Source organism: Lissotriton helveticus, chromosome 8, assembly GCF_964261635.1.
Source record: "Lissotriton helveticus chromosome 8, aLisHel1.1, whole genome shotgun sequence".
Taxonomy (NCBI): domain Eukaryota; kingdom Metazoa; phylum Chordata; class Amphibia; order Caudata; family Salamandridae; genus Lissotriton; species Lissotriton helveticus.
In genome coordinates, this window is record NC_136069.1 from 340098948 (window position 1) to 340123284 (window position 24337).

General features: G+C 48.2%; 1 protein-coding gene across 1 annotated transcript; it reads left to right on the plus strand.

Moving 5' to 3' along the window:
* Positions 1-235: 235 nt before the first annotated feature.
* On the plus strand, positions 236-4039 carry GSX1 (GS homeobox 1). The gene is made up of 2 exons (XM_078655992.1): positions 236-605; positions 3681-4039. The coding sequence occupies exons 1-2, from the start codon at positions 236-238 to the stop codon at positions 4037-4039; spliced, it is 729 nt and encodes a 242-aa protein (XP_078512118.1).
* Positions 4040-24337: the final 20298 nt, after the last annotated feature.

The window sequence follows — 24337 nt, forward strand, 5'->3', positions numbered from 1 at the left end:
AGAGACCCCTTAGGGACCAAACAGCACCAGCACAGAGAGACCCCTTAGGGACCAAACAGCACCAGCACAGAGAGACCCCTTAGGGACCATCTAGCACCAGCCCAGAGTGACCCCCAGAGACTTTCCAGCACTAGTACAGAGGCCCTTCTGAGACAGAAAGCGCCTGGAGTCGGAGGTGTCCCTCAGCACCAGCAGCGCCAGACTCCCAGCTAGGGCCCCTAGCCCCCCTGCAGAGATGCCTCGCTCCTTCCTGGTGGACTCCCTGATCCTGAGAGAGGGACATGAGAAGAAGCGCGAGAGCAGCCCCCCTCCCCTCTTCCCCTACGCCCTGCACCCCTCGCACCCCTTGCACGGGCTCTCTGGCCCCTGCCACACCCGGAAGCCCGGGCTGCTGTGCCTGTGCCCGCTGTGCGTGCCCGGCCCGCCGCTGCACGCCCCGCACCCCCTGCTGAAGGCCTCCTTCCCGGGCTTTGGCTCCCAGTACTGCCCGCAGCCCATGAGCCGCCAGCACCCCTCCGCCGGGGTCAACGTGGGACCCGGAGCCGCCATCTACCAGGCAGCGGGCTACCCGCTGGAGCCGCGCCACTTCCACTGCATCTCTCTCGGTGAGTACCCGCCGGGCTTCCGGGACTGCTCCCTGAGCGGGCTCACTGCCCTAGTAATGTGTCTTCTGCCTGCTCCACACCAACTGCTCTCCCCGCCTGCTCCTACTAACTGCTCACTCTGCCTGCTCCCACTGACTGTTCACCCAGCCTGGTCCTACGAACTGCTCACTCTGCCTGCTCCTACTGACTGTTCACTCTGCCTGCTCCTACTAACTGCTCACTCTGCCTGCTCCTACTGACTGTTCACCCAGCCTGCTCCTACTAACTGCTCACTCTGCCTGCTCCTACTGACTGTTCACCCAGCCTGCTCCTACTAACTGCTCACTCTGCCTGCTCCTACTGACTGTTCACCCAGCCTGGTCCTACTAACTGCTCACTCTGCCTGCTCCTACTGACTGTTCACTCTGCTTGCTCCTACTAACTGCTCACTCTGCCTTCTCTGGTTGACTGCTCGCTCTGCCTGATCCGCCCCCCATCCTCCAACTAACGGTTCACTTTGCCTGCTCCCACTGACTGCTCACTCCGCCTGCGCCTACTACACAGCTCCTAATGACCGCGCACTCTTTCTGCTACAACGGACTGCTCACACTGCAGCGACCTCTCCCTCTGCCTACTGCCGCGGAGTACTGACTGCGCCGCACACTGCCAGGTCCCACTGACTACTCTAGCTTCCTACTAACTTTTCTAACCCACTTCCAACTAACGCTGCCTCCTAGCTGCACTGCTCACACTTTCTACTCACTCTGACTGCACACTCCGAAGTCCGACTGCTCCGGCAGGCAGCTAACACCGAGCGTCAATATTGATTGACTACTGCGCGACCCTGCCAACTGTCGCCAGCGATTACAGTTCTGCCTGCTCCTACTCACTGTCCTTCTTATAGACAACCTTTTCACACTCTGTCTTCCGACTGGCTGTACACAGTGCCTATACTGTCGCCTCCTACTCCGTGCTCTCCTGCCTGCTCCTAAAACCTGATCCATACACCACTGACTGCTCCAATTGCATGATCAATCTTCAACGTCCTGCCCTGATGGACAGCTCCCTTTGAATGCGCATCCTCACTGTTCATACTACCTGCTTCCTCGGGTAGCACTGCCTGCTCCTGCAGCTGGCGTGCTGCTTGCTCCGGGACTGAGAGAAGCCAGGGTTCCCCTCTACGTGCCTGCTCCATGCGCGCTGCTAGTTCCAGGAGCGAGGGAAAACAGGGCTCCCCTCTACCTGACTGCTCCAGGCGCTGCGAGCTCAAGGATCTGGGGAGGCTAGGACTCCCCTCGTCCGTGCCTGCTCCGGGCGCGTGAATGAGGGAAGCCAGGGCTCCCATCTATGTGCCTGCTCCAGGGACGCTACTTGCTCCAGGTGCAAGGGAGGCTAGGACTCGCCTTGAACGTGCCTGCGTCTCGGGGCTTGTTCTTGGGGGCTTATTTACTAGCCCTGTGGTCCAGAATGTCACTTTTTGTGATGTTCTGTTGGCGCACAGGACTTGCCCATATATACAAGGCCACAGAAAGCCACCCTGCGTGGCTTTTCATGTCTGTGTAGATATGGAGTAAGTCAAGGCAGCGCAAGTCACCACCTTGCCTTGCTCTACCTTATCAAGGCATTCCATGGATGTTGCTGTGGTTGTTTCCATGCAACGCCCATAGGTTTTGACACATTCACAGATTTACAACATGGCGTGAATCTGGGTATGTGTTAAAACCATGCGCCTCCCCAGGGGTGGTGTAAAGAGGAGAAATAACTTTATTTCTCCTCGGTTTTTCCTGTTTCCATGTGTGCTGCTGCAGCAGACAATGAAGGAGGAAATCACCTCCAATTATTGTTTTTGTGCAGGAAGGTGTCTCTTCGTGCACAAAAACAATCATGCCAGCAACGTAGACACCCTTGCATCATGCAGCTACGGCCCGTGGAGGGAGTTTCGGTGGGGCGGAGAGGCGGGGCGGGGGAGGGGGCAGGATGGGGGGTGCTAAAAACCGGAGTATGGATAATTGAAGGTAAGTAAACAATTTAATACATAAAACGAATTTCGTAGCTCACTCTGCATCACATTTTGCGATGCAGGGCGTGCTACGAAATTCGTTTTATTTATTAAATTGTTTACTTACCTTCAATTATCCATACTCCGGTTTTTAGCAATTTTGCTGCGCTGCCATACCCCAATTCGAAAGGGCAAAAATGACCATATTTACAAGATAGGTTGCACTCCTGTCCTTTCAGCCAGTGCCGGCACAGAAATCGCAGCCATGGTGCAAGAGTCTCTGTGTTGTTGGCATCTTCCTGCACAAAGCAACTACAAGAGGTGCGTTTTCTTAATTCTGTGTGTGTGGCAGAATGCAGCACATGTGGAAAGAGGAAATACCGAGGAGAAAAATGAACATTTCTCCTCTTTAGGTCTGCTCTGGGGAGTCCTCAGTTTTGGAGCTGCCCCAGATTCATGCATGTTGTAAATCTAGGGCAGTGTCAAATCCATGGGTGTTGCATGGGAACACCCACAGCAACACCTCTGTCAACCCTCCCTGCCGCAATGTAGGCATAGTGGCTTGGCTTGCACTTTATGCCACGCAGGGTGGCTTTGCATGGCCTTGAAGATATGGGCCTGCACTGTGCACCATCGGAGTGTTAAAAACTGATGCCCCGGTGGCACAAGTAGCTTGTAAATATGCTCCACTGTATATTCCTGCTCTCTCGAATTGGCATAGGGGCAGTGCAGGTAAATGACTCGTGGCTCTTCCCTTCACCAATTCTCTGTAACTATGCCCCTTAGCCTGCATTTGGTCAACACGCTTTTTTTTTCCTTAGCAACCTCCATTCTTTTTTCTCCTGTCCTGTGTCTTTTCTCCTATTACTCTGTGGCTACCCTGTTTCCCCCTCGTTGCCTTTTTAATTTCCCCTCTCTTCTCTCTCAGTGCCCCTTTCTCCCCTCTCTCTGCCACACCTCTTCTGTGTCTCCTCTCACCGTGCATTGAATAACAGTCCCCCTTCTCCCTCTGCCCCTTCACCTCTCCCCTCTCCTCTCCCTCCCCCTCTCCACTGGCTCTGTGAGTAACCATCTCTTTCTCCCTTGTGTCTCCGCAGAGAGCCCTCCAGGCCCGCTGGGCTGCGGCACCGGCGGCAGCAGCAGCAGCAAGCGGATGCGCACGGCCTTCACCAGCACGCAGCTGCTGGAGCTCGAGCGGGAGTTCGCCTCCAACATGTACCTGTCCCGCCTGCGCCGCATCGAGATTGCCACCTACCTGAGCCTGTCCGAGAAGCAGGTCAAGATCTGGTTCCAGAACCGGAGGGTGAAGCACAAGAAGGAGGGCAAAGGAGGCTCCCACCGGGGCAGCCCGCACCCCTGCAAGTGCTCCTCCTCCGGCAGGTGCTCTGACGACGACGACCTGCCCCTGTCCCCCTCATCCTCCTCCAAGGACGACAGCCACGACCTCAGCCCCTAGAGCAGCCGTCTACAGCAAGGCTGCCCCCGCCAGACAGCGCTCTGGAGAGCAGGGCCTCCGCGTAAAAGGGGATCCCGTGCGTCTTAACGCACAGACCCAGGGCCACGTGCCAGCCCCCAATGCCGGTGCAAACTCAAGGTTGGCTGCCCACCAGTTCCTCCCTGGCACTCAGGGGAGGACAAAGACTTGTTGACCAGGCTGCCACCAGCTCCTCCCTGGCACTCAGGGGAGGACAAAGACTTGTTGACCAGGCTGCCACCAGCTCCTCCCTGGCACTCAGGGGAGGGCAAAGACTTGTTGATCAGGCTGCCAGCCAGCTCCCCCCTGGCCCTCAAGGGAGGGCAAATACTAGTGGAGCATGCTACCCACTGGCTCCTCCATGACCCTCGAGGGATACTCAAGACGCACCTGGAGCCAGTTAAAAGACTTGCCAAACTCCAAGAGGCAGCGCCAGAAGCAGGCATGTGCCAAAACCAGAACTGTGCCCTAAGAATCACGAGAACTGGCGACAAGACTAAAGTCACCGCTTCTCTTGGTTTCCACTCACTGACTCTGCACAGACCATGTACATATCGCCCCAATGTGCCCCTGTGCTGTGTATGCTGGTGTCAAAGACCCCTCTTCTGCAAGCAACTGCGTGGAGTCCGCTGGCCGCGAACCAGCACGACCTTCTGCGCTAAAATGTCCAATAGCCAAACTCTTTCCAGCCCTGAAATGGGGGCGTTTTGTACAAATGTTGTTTAAGTGTTGATCTGAGTTTGAGTCCTGCGGACCTCCCGGCGCACACTTCACGCCCCGGGTGTTACCTGTGCCCGGACTTTGAGTTGCCAATGTACCTGTTTCTAAACATAATTGTGATTACATGCATTGTGCACACTATAACATATTTATTTATTTATTTATGTAAAAAATAAACTTTTCTTTAAAAAAAATACGACTGTGTTCATGTTTGTCAGTTTCGTGTTATGGACCAATGTATGTATACACGACCCTGCGTATGCCATGTTTCTCTTCAGGTATTGGTGTTTACAGGGCCCACCCAGGGCTCAGCCACGGATGCCTGGCTACGTGCCAGACAGATAGGGTGAAGGGATACCCCAGATTTGGTAAAACAGTTCCGATTTTGAAGTCTAAAAATGTCCCGGTTTATAGAGAATGTTGACTGAACACAGGGAGGGGTGGGTTTTCAAGTGTTCCAAAACACATATGATAGGCAGAACTGTAAACTTTACTTTTAATTCCACCTAGCCCCTTGCTGTCTCTGCTATTTCTGTGGGTGAACGCATCTTCCGTGCCACTTGGTCAATGCCAACCTGTAGTCCTACTTCTATGTTTGTGGCATGTCGGAGTCTTTGTTTTCGAAATATGGTCACTCTACAGAAAGGTGAAAAACCAGGGAGTGCCACTCCTGGAGATAAAGAACAAGGGACGAAAATTCGAGGCTTGCACTGTAGAACAAAAAAACGAAGAAATCGGACAACCTCCTGCCCTGGTACAATAAAATGACACGAACGAAAGTTGTGATGTACAACCACAGAGGTAGACGTTAGGTCGGCACTCGTTTGCACCAGCACGTTTGGTAACGGGCCAGCCAACTCATGAAAAATCACACATTCGAGCTTTAACTTGCCTACTATTCCTCTCTTTCCCGTACACCACTTCTCTTTTTCAGTTTCTCCGTCTCAGTCGGCTCCTGCTTGCACCCTACTTAGGGCTATTTTTTTTTTATTTATTCTATTCTTTCTTTCCATTTTGCTCTCTTCTTTCCTGTCTGTAACATTCGATGCTTCATTTTCTTTTCGCTTGTTTAATCAAATATATATATACGTAAAAATTCACACATACGCACGTGTTTCCTACACGAATTTCTTTCTATATTTGCTCTTGTTTTGCCGTCCTTTTTCCTGTGCCATTCCCTTTCTTTCGTTTCAGTTTTCATCATTTTTTTTAAATCACGTTTTATGTTTCTTCCCCCCTTTTCTTTTTGCCTCTTTCTTTCGGCGCTATGTTTATGTCATAATTTTCGTTCTCTTTGTTTTTTCTTCCTCTTTATTCTTTTGTGTGTGCACTCCGTCGTTTTCGTTTCACACCCCATTCCCCTTTCTTTGTTCATAATTTTAAGTCGTTTACTTTTTGTATGTCTTCAACGTGATTTTTTTTCGCAACCTTTATTTTACCTTTCTCCGTTTTTTTACTATTGTCTTCATATCCTTATTTTCGTCATTTTTTCACATTATCCTTCCCTTCAATTCTTTATTGCTTAATTTCCCCTTCTCTTTTTCATTCTCTCCCCATTTCTTACTTCTTTCTTTCTGCGTTTTTTTTCTTTCTCCGTTTTTATTCCCCCCTTTTCATATCTTTGTTTTGTCCTGACTCCACTTTATTTTCATCCTCCAGTTAGTTGCTTTCTTTCTTTCTTTCTTTCTTTCTTTCTTTCTTTCTTTCTTTCTTTCTTTCTTTCTTTCTTTCTTTTCTTTCTTTCTTTCTTTCTTTCTTTCTTTCTTTCTTTCTTTCTCCTCTCTCCCCGATTCACCACTCTCTATTCCCCACTCTAGCTCTTTGTTGCTCTCCGGGACTTTAAGTCTCGTATGTAAGTGGATAATGCCGCACATCATCCCGTACAAGTCACTACACGCGAGTTCAAATAATAAACGCAACGGGTGGGTCAGAAAAGATAAGGCTAAAGGCAAACAAGACACAGGATAACCCACCCTCGCGCCCACCCTTTACAGGCACATTTGGCTACGGAGGCAGAATACCCTGACTACCTCGTATCCGATGCCACAGGGGCGTAACGGCCGCTGCCTTGCACGTGTGCGTGTTTGTAGGGGGGAAGGCAGACCATCAGGGGCCCCCACTCCTCGGGAGCCTCCATTATCCGAAGGCGAATTAATATTTAAGAAATATGAGAGGTTCAGTGGCCCCGTCTTTTTATGTTTCGGCACTGCGGTGCCATCGGAGCTCGCGTATTGCAACCGTAAAATACCCTCCAGTCTCCTATCTGTAAACGGCATTTATTTACCTATAGCCCATCTCCTGACTCTGAGCCCGGTTATTAATGATCCTGCGCGCGCTTTACAGTGACCCCCCTATTGGAGCCTTGTTATACCCACAACACAGCTGGCTGGCAGGTTTGCACCGCGCCACTTCCTCTTTGCACTGGAATTTGCACCCAGTAACGAAAGAAAAGCGGATGTGTACAGTGTGACCAGAGGCAAAACAACATTTTACAACGGACAATCGGCCTATATGTCGTATGTGCTCAAGTCAAGATGAGCAAAAGGGCTGAGAAAAATTTGCACCATCAATTCAATTTTACTCAATATCTGTGCAAACCTCTGAGGTGCCTCCAATGCTTCACCAGAAAATACTTAAAAGTGCGCCCACTCGCAACAGGATGTGCTTTAAACACGTTATTCCAAAATAACGTGCTAATTGCCGGGAAACAGAATTGTAGCTTTCCTCACAGTGTGCGGATCGGGTCTACAGTGGCTGCGTAGTTGTAGCAGACGATGGTCTGCACTGTAGACATTCCGACACAAACCATTTACTCAAGACCCACTTAACACACACCACATTATTATGGAGCATACCAAAGCCACAGAGCTGGTTATGGCAAATTCAAAAGTTTTTACTTAAAAGCGCCGCAGCGCGCATGCTCCGCCATCTTCTTCGTCCAAAAGCCTCTTCCATTTGTTCTGGCTAGATTCACGAGTCAGACGCAGCTTTAAAGCGTAAACCCTGCTCTAATCCTCTGTCTGGGGGTGTATCAATGGCAGCTTATCCAGTGCATGTGAACTGAGCTGCGCCCTGCTGGGGGCTCCGCGGCCGAGCCGGCGCAAGGCGTGGGCCAGCCGTGGCGCGAGGCGTGGGCCAGCCACGGCGCGAGGCGTGGGCCAGCCATGGCGCGACGCGTGGGCCAGCCATGGCGTGGAGGGCCCCGCGGCCAGCCAGGAGCTGGGAGCTTCAGTTCGGCGTACTCGGAAGCATTGCACACCTGGGATGTCGAACCAGAAGTCGTATGAGAGAGGCAGAGAGCTAGGAATGCATATTGATTGCAGGACAATAAAAGAAAACCAGTGATGGCGTCAGAGGTGCCTAGAACACAGCCTGCCAAGGACTGGGCGCCGCCATGATCTCCAGTATGGCCTGCCAAGGGTTGGGAGCTCGCCATGGCCAGTTTCTGACGCACGGTCTGACGGGGAGAGATCGCTAGCCGTGGTGCGTGTGAGAGGGGTCTGGAGCCAAGTCTAGCCTCTGTGGAGCGCGGGAGGGGGCGGGAGCAGCATGGCCTGCCAGGGAGCCAGCGATGGTGTGAGAGGGGCACGCAGGTAGTTCGGAGCAGTGGGGCCAGCACGGCCTCACAGAGATCGAGTGATGGCGCGGGAGAGGCCCGGAGCCAGCTCCAATGTGCAACCCAGCAAGGTCTCCTAAGAGGCTAGTGATGGTATCAGAATGAATAGGGTCTCCAAAGCTATCCTGTCTGTGGAGGGGGGCTGGCAAGGTCTGCCAGGGCGCAAACCTTGCTATAAGAGGGGCCTGGAGCCAGGTCTAGTATCAGGGGTGGCTGGTGACATTTGAAAGTGGTGAGCCGTAAACTAATTTGCATATTGCACCGCAGCGAGCGCAGCGAGCGAGCGCAGCAAGCGAGCCCGAACCACCTTGCATCCATCCATACAATCAATCAATCAATCAATCATTGGCACTTATAGAGCGCGCTACCTACCCGTAGGGTCTCAAGGCGCTGGGGGGGGGGGGGGGGTGCCGCTACTGCTCGAACAGCCAGGTCTTCAGCTTCTTCCTGAAGGAGAGGTGGTCTTGGGTCAGGCGCAGGTCGGTCGGGAGGGAGTTCCAGGTCTTGGCGGCCAGGTAGGAGAAGGACCTTCCTCCTGTAGTCGCTCTTCGGATGCGGGGGACGGCGGCGAGGGCGTGGTTGGCTGATCGGAGGTGGCGTTTGGGAGCGTAGAAGTTGACTCGGCTGTTGAGGTAGCTCGGGCCTTGGTCGTGTAGGGCTTTGTGTGCGTGGGTGAGGAGGCGGAAGGTGATTCTTTTGTTGACGGGGAGCCAGTGAAGGTCTCTCAGATGTCCGGAGATGTGGCTGGTTCGTGGGATGTCGAGGATGAGTCTGGCTGAGGCGTTCTGGATCCGCTGGAGTCTCTTCTGGAGCTTGGCGGTGGTCCCGGCGTAGAGGGCGTTGCCGTAGTCCAGTCGGCTGGTGACGAGGGCCTGGGTGACGGTCTTCCTGGTCTCGGTGGGGATCCACCAGAAGATCTTCCGTAGCATGCGTAGGATGTTGAAGCACGCCGAGGAGACGTTGTTGACTTGCCTGGTCATGGAGAGGGAGGAGTCCAGGATGAAGCCCAGGTTGCGTGCATGGTCTGTCGGTTTGGGTGCGGTGCCCAGGGCGGGGGGCCACCAGGAGTCGTCCCAGGCGGAGGGCGAGGAGCCCAGGATGAGGACCTCCGTCTTGTCTGAGTTCAGTTTCAGGCGGCTGGTCGTCATCCACTCGGCTACCTCTTTCATCCCTTCGTGCAGGTTGGCTCTGGCGGCGGCGGGGTCGTTCGTCAGGGAGAGGATCAGCTGGGTATCGTCGGCGTAGGACGACAGGTGGATACATCATTCATGCATCCACCCATCCATCCATCCACCCATCCATCCACCAATTCTGCATCCATCCTGCATCCATCATTCATTCATGCATCCACCCATCCATCCAGCATCCATCATTCATTCATGCATTCACCCATCCATCCATCCTGCATCCATCATTCATTCATGCACCCACCCATCCATCCATCCACCCATCCATCCTGCATCCATCATTCATTCATGCATCCACCCATCCATCCACCCATCCATCCTGCATCCATCCATCCATCATTCATTCATGCATCCATCCATCCACCATCCATCCACCCATCCACCCATCCATCATCCATCTTGCATCCATTCCTGCATCCATTCATGTGTCCACCCATCCATCCACCCATCCTGCATCCATCATTCATTCATGCACCCATCCATCCACCCATCCATCCATCCATCCACCCATCCATCCTGCATCCATCATTCATTCATCCACCCATCCACCCATCCACCCATTCGTCCATCATTCATTCATGCATCCATCCACCCACCCATCCACCCACCCATCCATCCACCCATCCATCATCCATTCCTGCATCCATTCATGCATCCACCCATCCATCCATCCATCCTGCATCCATCATTCATTCATGCACCCATCCATCCACCCTGCATCCATCCTGCATCCATCATTCATTCATCCACCCATCCTGCATCCATCATTCATTCATGCATCCACCCATCCATTCATCCGCCCATCCATCCTACATCCATCATTCATTCATGCACCCATCCATCCACCCATCCATCCTGCATCCATCATTCATTCATCCACCCATCCATCCACCCATCCAGCATCCATCATTCATTCAATCGTGCATCCATTCATCCACCCATCCATCCACCCATCCATCATCCATCCTTCATCCATTCCTGCATCCACCCATCCATCCATCATTCATTCATGCACCCATCCATCCACCCATCATTCATCCATCATCCATCCATCCATCCACCCATCCGGCATCCATCATTCATTCATGCACCCATCCATCCACCCTGCATCCATCCTGCATCCATCATTCATTCATCTACCAATCCACCCATCCTGCATCCATCCTGCATCCATCATTCATTCATGCATCCACCCATCCATTCATCCACCCATCATTCATCCTGCATCCATTCATGCATCCACCCATCCTGCATCCATCATTCATGTATTTTTATGACCATATAACTTGCACACAGCTTGTCAGTGTTTAATACCAGTCTCGAACCTTGTACTCCAGCACCAATGATACATGATTAATATTAATTGTTTTTAAAAACATGTATTTATTCGACACCAATTTCACACCTTAGTCGGAACATCATTTTTATTTGTTTTTTAAAATATCTATTTATTTAACACCAAAGTAAGTCATGTATACATTTTTATGGTTCGATAAGAGGCTCGAACCTGGTTTCCCAGCACCAAAGTCGGCCGTGCTATCCGTCAGGGGTTATGTAACCGGGCTATGTAGTGACCAGCCAATCCTGCGCCAGGATTGGCTGGGGCGCAGGATTGGCTGGGGGGGCACCATGACTCTTCGCCCAGTCGCCCAGTGTAACCCCGGGGGCTTCGGCCCGCCCCCTGGTCCTCTCTCTAAGGGGGAATTCACAAGAAAACGATCTGCGCATGCGCGGGCTTGTTTGTGCCCAAAAATACACTTGCGCAGCTGCAGCAGCCCGGTCCTACCCCCCCCCCCCCCCTTGCGCACACCAGGAAGGCACAAGTGCAGGTGTTGACAATTAAGTGCTGGTGCCGAGCACCCGAACTCACTAGCTCAAATTAAGCACAGAGCTTGTCATGATCGAGGCGCGGTCCTATGGGGAGGGATAGTATGAGACGGAAAAGGCAACGCCTACGAGGGGCTAGGAGCCGGCCATTATGTGAAGCATAGCCAGAAATAAATAGGGCTTAGTGACGGTGGGAGAGGGACCTGGGACCAGAAGTTGCCTGCTGAGGCCTGAGGGAAGGCCTGAGAGGGATCCTGTGATTTTGTGAGGGGTCAGGGAGGCAGGCTTACAGATGAACTCACAGGCAGAGTGAGCTGGTGATGGTGTTGTAGGTGTCAGGAGGAACCTTTCAGAGTGTAAGGAGGACCTGTCATGTTATAGGACTTTTCCCTGACAGCCATTTAGGGTGTGAAAGGGGCCAAAGAACCAGCCACTCTCACAGTTGCAGCTTCTGCAAGTAAGAGGGGGGGGGGTGTTTGACAGACGAGGCATAGGATTTATTTATTTATTTAATTTTCCCTATTCCGTCACCCCACCACGCTTACCTGCCAGAGCCACAACTGCACTCTTATCCAGGGTCTTATAGGTGATGGGACAGAGAGTCAGTGATGGTCCAAGAGAGAGGCCTGGAGAAAGGCTGTGTCTTGTTAGGGACTGGGAGTCCGCCATAGTCTAAAGTCGGACCTTGCAGGGCACACATCATGGTCTGACAGTGGGGGGAGCATGCCCTAAATGTGAAAGGAAACCTTTGCGTTCTAGTCATCTTAAGTTGGCCATACGTTTGGGAGTTAGGAAACGTCACCAAGGAGGTTGAGCGTTCTCTTTTCTGTGACCTAGACTGTGGAATGATCTGCCTCTAACAGTGAGAGATTGCCTTTCACTCACTTTGTTTTGCACATGGCTAAAAACTTGGCTGTTTGAACTCCAGGAATTTCCCTAATTCTGCATTCCTCTTAGATAACATTTTGGCCTGACCCATAATCCATAATGAACCGTGCAGTGGGAAACCTTTTTAGGTAGCCATGCACTTTTCACAAATGCACATAATAATAATGGTCTGGGAAGGTGCAATGAATAGGCAATGACCACAATACAGAGACAGAGTGAGGGAGGGAAGCACCATAATATTACGTACTTTGCAAATCAGCAACATGAGCAATGGTACTGTGTAAAGGTGTCTATAATGGTGTTGATAACCTGCACACCTATACTTATTCAATTTTAAGTCAAATTTTTATGATTACTCCAATTTACAATGGTGCGGCCCTCAAAACCTGACTAGCCTCTGTCAGGGCTGAACAATACTTCAAAATTCAAACAGAACCTACAGTGAACAAAGCAAAATGCGGCTGACCACAGTTCTGCACCTCAGTTCCTAAATCAATAAGTTAGTAAAATGTCTGTGCATCCACATTTGGAGTTCGCCGCACTTTCACTCCACTGAAAACCAGATAGATGAATTCATAAAGAGAAGGATGGTGCACCAGGGTGTAGTCAATAAGTACAAGATTCTTCCAAAATATATTCTTTATTGTATTTTCTGTTTAAAACTTTTTGGGACATCAGCCAACGCGTTTCATTCCGAATGGAACTTCATCAGGGCTCAGGTATTCTGATCTTGATTCCAATAATTGAAATACACAGTCAATAGATTCCAAACAGTAGATCCAAGTTGGCGGAGGCCTGGGTTTGCAAATCGCACTAGAGTTTCAGCATCCACAGACTTATAAACAGACAAGGAAGTCCAAAAGCTGTTAGCCCAGCTCCTCCGCATTCATCGGCAGGTTATGTACCTACATCCACATACTAATCACTCTGAGTATTGCAAGATCCAAGGGCCAGGGTAGCGGCCAGTAGTCATGGTCAATGTTGACACATTTGAAAAGGGCCCCTCATCTGGACTTTCAAACCTTTGTAAACTCAATTTTATCATTCAATCCACAAGGACTCAAGGTTTTTAGAAAAAGTATCCAGAACATATTGCTGATATTACTCCTTACATAGGGTGTTCTTGTATTGTCCATTGTGTGTGATTTTGATCACTTGGGGTGATGAACAGGATGAACATATTGCATGCATAGGAATATATTGCCCTTTTTAGGTCTCGCCTGTCGATGCGCATGCGCATCGAGCTTGCGAGCCTATTGCGGCTTAAACAACCTTTAACTAAGAAGCAAGGAATCGTGGCGATTCCTTGCAGTGCCCGTGACTTTTAAGCTCAATGCGCATGTGCATTGAGCTTAAAAGCGCGTGCACATCAGTTCCCTCAGCCGCAATCGCCGTCTGTTCCCTCAGCCGCATTCCTCCCGACACCTTTTGAAGTGAAGCTTAGCTTCACTTCAAAGGCCCCGGCTTCTTCACACCCACATGCCGCTCTCCCCGCTCCGCCCCCTCCCCTGCCCGCCGTGTGCATTTCTCCTCCACCCCCTCCCCACAGCAATGCCCTCCGTCTTGTTTGTTAATTTCCTCCAACTGCCCATCTCCTTTCAATACGTTTCCATTTAATCGCCTACTTCTCGATGTCCCTCATCCTCATCTATCACTCCAGCTATCTCCTCTTACACGTTATACGAATATCTCTCTCTTCACCTCCGTCCCACGATCTCTCATCTCTCTTCCTTTCACCCTCTAATCACGATCGTCTATTCTGTTGCTCTCCCCTCGCTAGCCCTCTCCCCCACCTATTAATCTTTTCTGTTTTCTACGCATTTTCACCCTCTTACGTCTTCCTTTTCTCCCTCGTGCTTCCTTCATCTTTCCTTCTCTAACCATTTTCCTCGTCCCCCTCCCGCCATCTCTATACACCTCTCCCCTTCTGTGACCGTCACTCTCCTTCCCTGCATCTCCGTCGCTCTAAGCACCCCTATATCTCAGCCCTCTTACCCCCGTCGCACCTATTTAATCTCTAACTTCTGTCATGTCTCCCCAGTACCCATCTACTCCTGTTGGGTCACCTCGTGCTCTTCTCCTCTGTCCCACATGTCCTTTCATTTTCCCTCTCGCAATCCCATTTTACAGCTGCTCTTCTGATGTGTTCTCTCCATTGCTGCATGTTTCCTCTTTCTACTTTTTCCTATTGTCTGTTTCCCTACCCTCGCTCTCCCCAGCCCCCGCCTCCATTTGTCTCCGCTCACTCTCTATCCATTTCTCTGCACGTTTCCATCTCCCGGTTAAATAATATTTTATTGGCAAGACAAATCAGCTAGACATTCACGGAAGAGAACAGGACGAGCTGCCAGCCCTCCAGCCCTCGACCCTGTTCAATATGCCCTGTTCAGTGACGAGGGAAGGCACGTGCTGAGGTGCCATTTCTGACAGGGTGGAAATAAGCCGTTCTGCAGGCCTGTGCGCGTTTCCCTCAGGGGAAAGAGTCAGAGTTTTTGTGCCGCGCTATGTTGCAGTTTGTGGGAGACGTTCTCTTGCTGTGGAGCACGATGCCATGGTGTAAATCTACATGATGTCACCCCGTCCTTCCGAATCCCCCCCCCTCACCAGTTTCTCACAACTCAGGGATAGTTCCGCCTCCCGCCATCTCTATACACCTCTCCCCTTCTGTGACCGTCACTCTCCTTCCCTGCATCTCCGTCGCTCTAAGCACCCCTATATCTCAGCCCTCTTACCCCCGTCGCACCTATTTAATCTCTAACTTCTGTCATGTCTCCCCAGTACCCATCTACTCCTGTTGGGTCACCTCGTGCTCTTCTCCTCTGTCCCACATGTCCTTTCATTTTCCCTCTCGCAATCCCATTTTACAGCTGCTCTTCTGATGTGTTCTCTCCATTGCTGCATGTTTCCTCTTTCTACTTTTTCCTATTGTCTGTTTCCCTACCCTCGCTCTCCCCAGCCCCCGCCTCCATTTGTCTCCGCTCACTCTCTATCCATTTCTCTGCACGTTTCCATCTCCCGGTTAAATAATATTTTATTGGCAAGACAAATCAGCTAGACATTCACGGAAGAGAACAGGACGAGCTGCCAGCCCTCCAGCCCTCGACCCTGTTCAATATGCCCTGTTCAGTGACGAGGGAAGGCACATGCTGAGGTGCCATTTCTGACAGGGTGGAAATAAGCCGTTCTGCAGGACTGTGCGCGTTTCCCTCAGGGGAAAGAGTCCGAGTTTTTGTGCCGCGCTATGTTGCCGTTTGTGGGAGACGTTCGCTTGCTGTGGAGCACGATGCCATGGTGTAAATCTACATGATGTCACCCCGTCCTTCCGAATCCCCCCCCTCACCAGTTTCTCACAACTCAGGGATAGTCGTAGAAATTGAGTTCAAGGGGTACCCCAGCCTGTCCCAGCCTCCCCCTGCAGGAGCCTGCGCTACGCCCCAGGCTCCATACGATTTTTTTGCTACTCGCAATCACTCACCCTCACCCTCACCCTCACTCACCCTCACTCACCCTCACTCACCCTCACCCACACTCACCCTCACTCACCCTCAACGCCTCACCCACTCTCAACCCCTCACCCTCACTCACCCTCAACACCTCACCCTCACCCTCACTCACCCTCAACCGTTCACCCTCAACCCCTCACTCACCCTCACTCTCACTCACCCTCACTTACCCTCAACCCCTCTGCCTCACCCTCACTCACCCTCACTTACCCTCAACCCCTCAGCCTCACCCTCACTCACCCTCACCCTCACTCACCCTCAACCCCTCACCCTCACTCACCCTCACCCTCACTCACCCTCAACCCCTCACACTCACTCACCCTCACCCTCACTCACCCTCAACTCCTCACCCTCACTCACCCTCAACACCTCACCCTCACTCACCCTCACTCACCCTCACTCACCCTCACTCACCCTCACTCACCCCCACCCTCACTCACACTCACTCACCCTCACTCACCCTCACTCACCCTCACCCTCACTCACCCTCACCCACCCTCACTCACCCTCAACACCTCACCCTCACTCACCCTCAACCCCTCACCCTCACCCTCAATCAGCCTCAACCCCTTACCCTCAATCACCCTCACCCTCACTCAGCCTCAACCCCTCACCCTCACTCACCCTCAACCCCTCATCCTCACTCACCCTCAACCCCTCACCCTCACTCACCCTCAACCCCTCACCCTCACTCACCCTCACTCAGCCTCACCCTCACTCACCCTCACTCACCCTCACTCACCCTCACCCACACTCACCCTCACCCTCACTCACCCTCAACGCCTCACCCTCACTCACTCTCAACCCCTCTCCCTCACTCACCATCAACACCTCACCCTCACCCTCACTCACCCTCAACCGTTCACCCTCAACCCCTCACTCACCCTCACTCTCACTCACCCTCACTTACCCTCAACCCCTCAGCCTCACCTTCACTCACCCTCACTTACCCTCAACCCCTCAGCCTCACCCTCACTCACCCTCACCCTCACTCACCCTCAACCCCTCACCCTCACTCATCCTCACCCTCACTCACCCACAACCCCTCACACTCACTCACCCTCACCCTCACTCACCCTCAACTCCTCACCCTCACTCACCCTCAACACCTCAGCCTCACCCTCACTCACCCTCAACGCCTCACCCTCAACACCTCACCCTCACTCACCCTCACTCACCTTCAACCCCTCACCCTCAACACCTCACCCTCATCCCCTCACCCTCACTCACCCTCACAACACATATTGTGTTACAATAGGTGTCACATTTGCGGAAGATAAAACTATCTAGAGATGTAGCATAACGACCAGAGCTGCCATATAAGTCACGTAAATACTAAACATGTTGCATTCCAAATGCTATAGGTGTCACATTTGCAAAAGTTATAACTATTGGCATTGTAAATGACAAAGCCATCAATATAGCAATTTTAACATCGCAAAAAAAAAAAAATTGTCATTTACAAGACCAATAACTACAACTTTTCTAATGCGATACTTATTGCATTCCAACACCACTCATCCACGCAACGCCACTCACACACGCAACGCCACTCACACACGCAACGCCACTCACACACGCAACGCCACTCACACACGCAACGCCACTCACACACGCTACGCCACTCACATACGCAACGCCACTCACACACGCAACGCCACTCACACACGCAACGCCACTCACACACGCCACTCATCCACGCAACGCCACTCATCCACGCAACGCTACTCATCCACGCAACGCCACTCTTCCATTTGCAAAAAGAAAAATGTCTAACTATTCTATTGCGAGACCTATTGCATTTCCAATGCTTGTTTGTGATGGGACCTGTGATGTTGTCTGACACTCCTTGAACTTTATTGACATGAAAGTGTTTAACAATACAGATGTGAATTTTGGAAACGTATTTTATCATATTGTTTGCAGTATCCCTCTGATGAAGGTGCTGCACCAAAATGCATTGGGAACTGTAAATACATCGTTGTGAATAATCAAGAAAAGAAAGAATGAAAACAGAATAAACAAGAAAACAGTGATCATCATTTAACTGTTACTCTCCGGTTATTCTCTTGTGATCATCATCTTTTTATGATTTATGTTTATTGCTTCAAAAACTTTGGGTTATGAATGTTTGTTTGGGGAAATTGCTATGGAACTATCAACAAAAAGAAAGTAAATAGTACTGAATACCAGAGATTCAATGTATAACTTTTTTTAAATTTATTTTAATTTAATAGAGCACCTTAGTGGGCATGTGAAAAGTGCGCCCTTACACTTAAACTGTGTAAAGGTGAACAGTGCTGTATTTTTCCAGCAAGAGTTGAGTAATTTATTTACCGCTGCGTGCCATTTATATAGCGCCAATATGCTGCCTTTTGGCTACTTGAGCACAATGCTAGTACTCTAATAGCAAGCAGCACTCTATGAGAGGAGGTTAATATGGGCTGGACAGTTGCTTGTCTTAAGTCAGTGATCTTTGGTAAATTCAACAAGAGTGGACAAACCTCGGGCATCAGCACCAGTTGGAAGTTAGTTTCACGTTATTACCTGGTCGCATCATCCACAGGGGCAGTGGACACTGGTCCCTGACAAACAGCACTCGACAGATGAAGAAAACGGTCCTGTGTCAAGAGTCAGCCTGCAGGAGCGCGGCCCAGTTGGAACCGGCACACAGCATCAGTGGCTGAGTCAGAGGGTGCCTCATACACCCCCCCTGGTGGGGGCTTCAGGGGTTCCTCCTCCCTCGTGCTCCCGTCCACAAGAAACCCTTCTGGGATGCACTGACTTTGGACCATGTGTGATATGGTGCACAGAAAGCCTCTTAATGAATCACACAAAGGCACCCCTCATTGGTGTTTGTGTTATTTTTATTTATCTAGATGTTTCTTTTTTTTTGTTTCATTATTCTTTATTGGAAGATTAAAACAAAACAGTGTATAGGGGAAGGAGGGACTGGGAACATATGGTACCATATGTGAAGCAGTCATTTTATACAAAAAAAACATAGTGCAAGATGAAACAGATCGCTAGGTACATAGCATGTGGTGTTCCAACGAAGCAGGAGCCCTTGAGGGAAGTGGAAGGGAAATATTAAGGATGACACTTGGGTCCACATCTGTACACAGAATGATTAGTGGAGTGAGGGGGCAGAAAAATGTAAAAAGAAACAAATAGAGGAAAAGTAAACAGTGATTCCATACTTGCATCCACACACACGGGGAGGGGGAGATGGAGAAAGGGAAGAGAATACAGAGAGGAGGGGGAAGAGAGGAAAATGATGAGAGGCAAAGAAGAAGGGAGATGTGGAAAAGGTGGGAGTGGGAGAGGAATCCTTTGGGGTGCGCTGCAAAGGATTTAAGTGATATAGAACAACAATTGATCCTTGGACTCTTTTTTCACGCAACAAGTCAAAAAACGTTTATAATGCAAAAGCAATTTGCATGCAAAAACATATTCAGCATATTATAATCGATACATGATGCACCTTGGAAAAGAGAAAGTAGATACCCACCGTTTTGACTACGTGAAAAAAAGACTCCAAGGACCAATTGTTGTTCTATATCATACGATACCTAGGTCCATGGACAGTGATTAGGTTACCCCATTAGTTTATAATGCAAAGGATTTAAGGACACCCAGTTCGAGGACTTGATGGAGGCTGTAGATGTCCCCACAATGCCACGCCTTCCAGTTCAACATCTTGCCACCTATACACATGCCAGAGTTGCCCCATAATGGTGCACGGTCGTGAAGAAGAGGATCCACCCTGAAGAGTCGGTGGATCGTTGCCATTATTTGACCATGGCTTGCAGCATTGGGTTGGTCGGGCTCTGCATATGTGCATCACTCTTGTAGAGTGGGTGAAGTCTCTACGGGTAACTCAGCAGGGGGCGATCTGCCAGACCACACTGCGGTGGATCCGGAGTTCCAGAAAGCAGGCAAGCGTGCTGTGCCAAGTGCACGGCCAGAGCATAGTTCTCAAATAGGGGAGACCCAGGCACCCACAAGATCGGTGAGCCAGGAGTTTGCTACTGGCAAACCAGGGATGGGAGATCCCCCAGACAAAAGACCACATGCCCCAGTCCACGGAACAAAGCAATGAAGGAGGGACCTGTAGGGGAGCATGCTGAGGATGTAGATGCATCGTGGCAATGCCACCATCCAAAGCGCCTGTACCCTGCCCCATAACAAGAGTCCGAGGTGGGCCCACGTCCCGAAGTTAAAATTCATTTGTACCAGCAGGGTATTACGCTTATCCACCACTATGCAGTCCAGTCCTTAGTTTAGGTAAACCCCCAGGTACATAAGGCATGAGGACTTCCATTGGAAGGGGTAAGCGGATACTGCTGCACTGGTGGTCACTCGCGACATGGGTAGTGCCTAGCTTTTGCCCCAGTTCACTCAATACTGGAGAGCACAGCAAAGCCAGAGTGGATGTCCAGGAGGACCAGCAGAGAACGAAGGAGGTCCAAGAGGGTAAGCAATATGTAATTGGTAAGATAAACAGTGGATGTCCCACCAGGGAAGCTAATACAGGTGAGGTGAGGGGATGGGCAAAGAGAGCTTGCGAGGGATTTCAGGGCAAGAAGGAACAGCAAGGGTGACATCGGGCAGCCCTGCCAGGTCCTCCATCAAACTGACAATGGGTCTGAAAGAAAGCCCCCACAGTTAACTTGGGCAGTAGGCAAATCATTTAGCCATCAACGTTTGGCTATAAAGTCCTCCCCAAACCAAACCGTTGAATGGTCGCAAAGAGGTATCCCCACTCAATCCTATAAAATGCCTTCTTGGATCCAGTGAGAGGGTGAGAGCATCATCCTGTATGTCCTTGGCTGACCACAGGTCATGAGCAAGTGTACAGAGGTTATTTCTGGAGGAGCGGCCGAAGATGAACCCCCACCCGTGTAGCGTCAATCGGGGACAAGATCCGCCAGCACCTTGGCAAGTATCTTGATATCCAAGTTAAGCAGAAAAATGGGCTTGTAGCTACCGCAGATTAGAGGAACTTTACCCGGCTTGGGAAGGGCCACTATTACTGGGATATTCTCAAGGAGAAGAATCCTGACCTGGTCTTCATATCTGAAAACTGGCTGGATGATAACTCCCCTGTTATCTCTCATGCCTTACCAGCAAACTACAAAATACTAGAGCAAGACAGACATGGTTGGAAGGGTGGAGGGACAGCCATTGTTTTTAAAGACTATCTGACCTGCCTGTACATCCATGTGGCACAACTGGTAGAACATGAAATTGTACCATTTCAGCTATCCAAAGATGGCCACACGATACTCGCTGGAGCTGTGATCTATAATCCCTCCGGATATCAAGGCGAACTAAGCTCCAGACTACTCACCCGACTACTCCCTATCTGTCTAAAATACAAAAACTTCCTAGTAATAGGGGATTTTAACCATTGAGAAAACGAACAACCCTTCAGCAATACACTTTTATATGCAAATTCTTCAACTCAAGCAATGGATCAAGGGGCCCACACATATTGCTGGGCACATACTAGACCTAATTTTCGCTAATATGGAATCGGATCACTGACATAATATCGACGACACAAATATCGAGATACACAAATATCGAGTCAAAAATATCGATTGACAAAATATCGACTCCCTATCTTCAAACAGGTAAGTACCAAAATATCGACTCCAAAATATCGACTTACAAAAATATAGACTGTCAAAATATCGATTTTTTAAAATGTCTTAAAAGTAAGTTAAAACTAATATAGTAATAAATATATTTAATATAAACTTAGAAATCATTATTAAAAAAATATAATTTTAATAAATAATTTATATAATTAAAAAAATTATATCACCAAAAATTACACACACACATATATATATATATATATATATATATATATATATATATATATATTTAAACATATTATTAAATAAACATATATAACATTTTAGAAAATGTTTAAAATTTATTGTTACAACTATAGTGAGTTCAACATTAGCAAAAGTGTTGGATAGCGTAGAGGTAAAATTTACTACTCCCACTCCAGTGGGTGCAACAGTAGGGAAAGCGCTGGATAGCGTAGAGGTTAAAATTACTATTCCCACTCCAGGGATGTATGACGTTACAACGCATACTTTTACAACGCCTACCATTACAACAAAACTTTTACAACGCAAAAACTTTTACAACGCATACATTTACAACGCAAGATTTTACAACGCATATACCTTTACAACGCATACCATTACAACATAAGTATTGGTAAGTATATAATAATTTTTTGAATATAAATTAATAAAAAATATTATAATATAATTTAATATAATTTAATTTTATTAAATAAATGTAATTTAAATGTAATTTTACCTTATTTTTACAAAGTACCCCTGTACCCCAAAAACCCCAAACTGACCCTGAACCCTAAAAATACCCCTTTACCCATAAACTGAAAACTGACCCTGAACCCTAAAAATACCCCTTTACCCGAAAACTGAAAACTGACCCTGAACCCTAAAAATACCCCTTTACCTACAAACTGAAAACTGACCCTGAACCCTAAAAATACCCCTTTACCCCAAAAACTGAAAACTGACCCTGAACCCTAAAAATACCCCTTTACCCAAAAACTGAAAACTGACCCTGAACCCTAAAAATACCCCTTTACCTACAAACTGAAAACTGACCCTGAACCCTAAAAATACCCCTTTACCCCAAAAACTGAAAACTGACCCTGAACCCTAAAAATACCCCTTTACCCAAAAACTGAAAACTGACCCTGAACCCTAAAAATACCCCTTTACCTACAAACTGAAAACTGACCCTGAACCCTAAAAATACCCCTTTACCCCAAAAACTGAAAACTGACCCTGAACCCTAAAAATACCCCTTTACCCAAAAACTGAAAACTGACCCTGAACCCTAAAAATACCCCTTTACCCAAAAACTGAAAACTGACCCTGAACCCTAAAAATACCCCTTTACCCAAAAACTGAAAACTGACCCTGAACCCTAAAAATACCCCTTTACCTACAAACTGAAAACTGACCCTGAACCCTAAAAATACCCCTTTACCCCAAAAACTGAAAACTGACCCTGAACCCTAAAAATACCCCTTTACCCAAAAACTGAAAACTGCCCCTGAACCCTAAAAATACCCCTTTACCCAAAAACTGACAACTGACCCTGAACCCTAAAATTAAAATATTTATCAATTAATCAATTATAATTAATTACCAATAATATTTTAATTAATTACCAATTAATAATTAATTAACAATTAATTTTTTAAAAATATCAATAAATAAATTAACATATTTAATTAATTATAATTAAATTACTTCCCACCCTATTCCCCTATAAACCCACAACCCGCTACAGAAAATAAATTACTAAAATTAAAATATTTATCAATTAATCAATTATAACTAATTACCAATTATATTTTAATTAATTACCAATTAATAATTAATTAACAATTAATTCTAAATTATTATCAATAAATAAATTAACATATTTAATTAATTATAATTAAATTACTTCCCACCCTATTCCCCTATAAACCCACAACCCGCTACAGAAAATAAATTACTAAAATTAAAATATTTATCAATTAATCAATTATAATTAATTACCAATTATATTTTAATTAATTACCAATTAATAATTAATTAACAATTAATTCTAAATATATATCAATAAATAAATTAACATATTTAATTAATTAGAATTAAATTACTTCCCACCCTATTCCCCTATAAACCCACAACCCGCTACAGACTTATATTACACAAAAAATAAAAATTATTATTAACTTACCTTAAATTCGATATTTTTGTTGTCTATATTATGTCTAGTCGATATTATGTCCATTCTATATTTTTGATTCGATATTATGTCCATTCTATTCGATATTAATTTTCTCTAGTCGATATTTTTGTTGTCTATATTATGTCTAGTCGATATTATGTCCATTCTATATTTTTTACTCGATATTCTGTCCAGTCGAAATAATTGACTCGATATTATGACTGTACACCTATGGAATCCACACTTATCCAGGAGATATAAACTTTTTCCTGGACAGATAATTTCCTTATATCTTTCTCATTTAGCCTGCTGGAAAAATCAGCAAAAGCCGGCAAACCCTCGCAGGTGGCCAATAGAGCCTGGAGACTAGTTACTCAGGATGTCTTTCAGGCTCACTTCATCCTGGATAACATAAAATCATTGAGTTCTCTCCCAGTAAACATGGGACAGCCAATCTCGAAAGAGAAATTACATAAGTCCTGTATCTATGTGCCCCCTTGGTAAAACCCAAGAAGACACATAGACCCCACTCGGAGAAGTGGTACACAACAGACTTGAGGGCACGCAAAAAGAAAGTGTAAAACAACTGAACACCAATGGAGGCTGTCTAAGCAGGAACCTGACAGGTTAAGGTATAAGTCTGAGCTCAGGACCTACAATAGCGCCATTAAAAAAGCTAAGAAAACCTACTACGTGCAACAAATTAACGAGAATTGCAACTCAGCAAAAGAATTGTACAAAATAGTAAGGA

Coding starts and splice junctions, on each gene's coding strand:
- GSX1 (XM_078655992.1), top strand. CDS start 236: ATGCCTCGCTCCTTCCTGGTGGACTCCCTGATCCTGAGAGAGGGACAT. Junction 606..3,680: donor CTTCCACTGCATCTCTCTCG/GTGAGTACCCGC, acceptor GTGTCTCCGCAG/AGAGCCCTCCAGGCCCGCTG.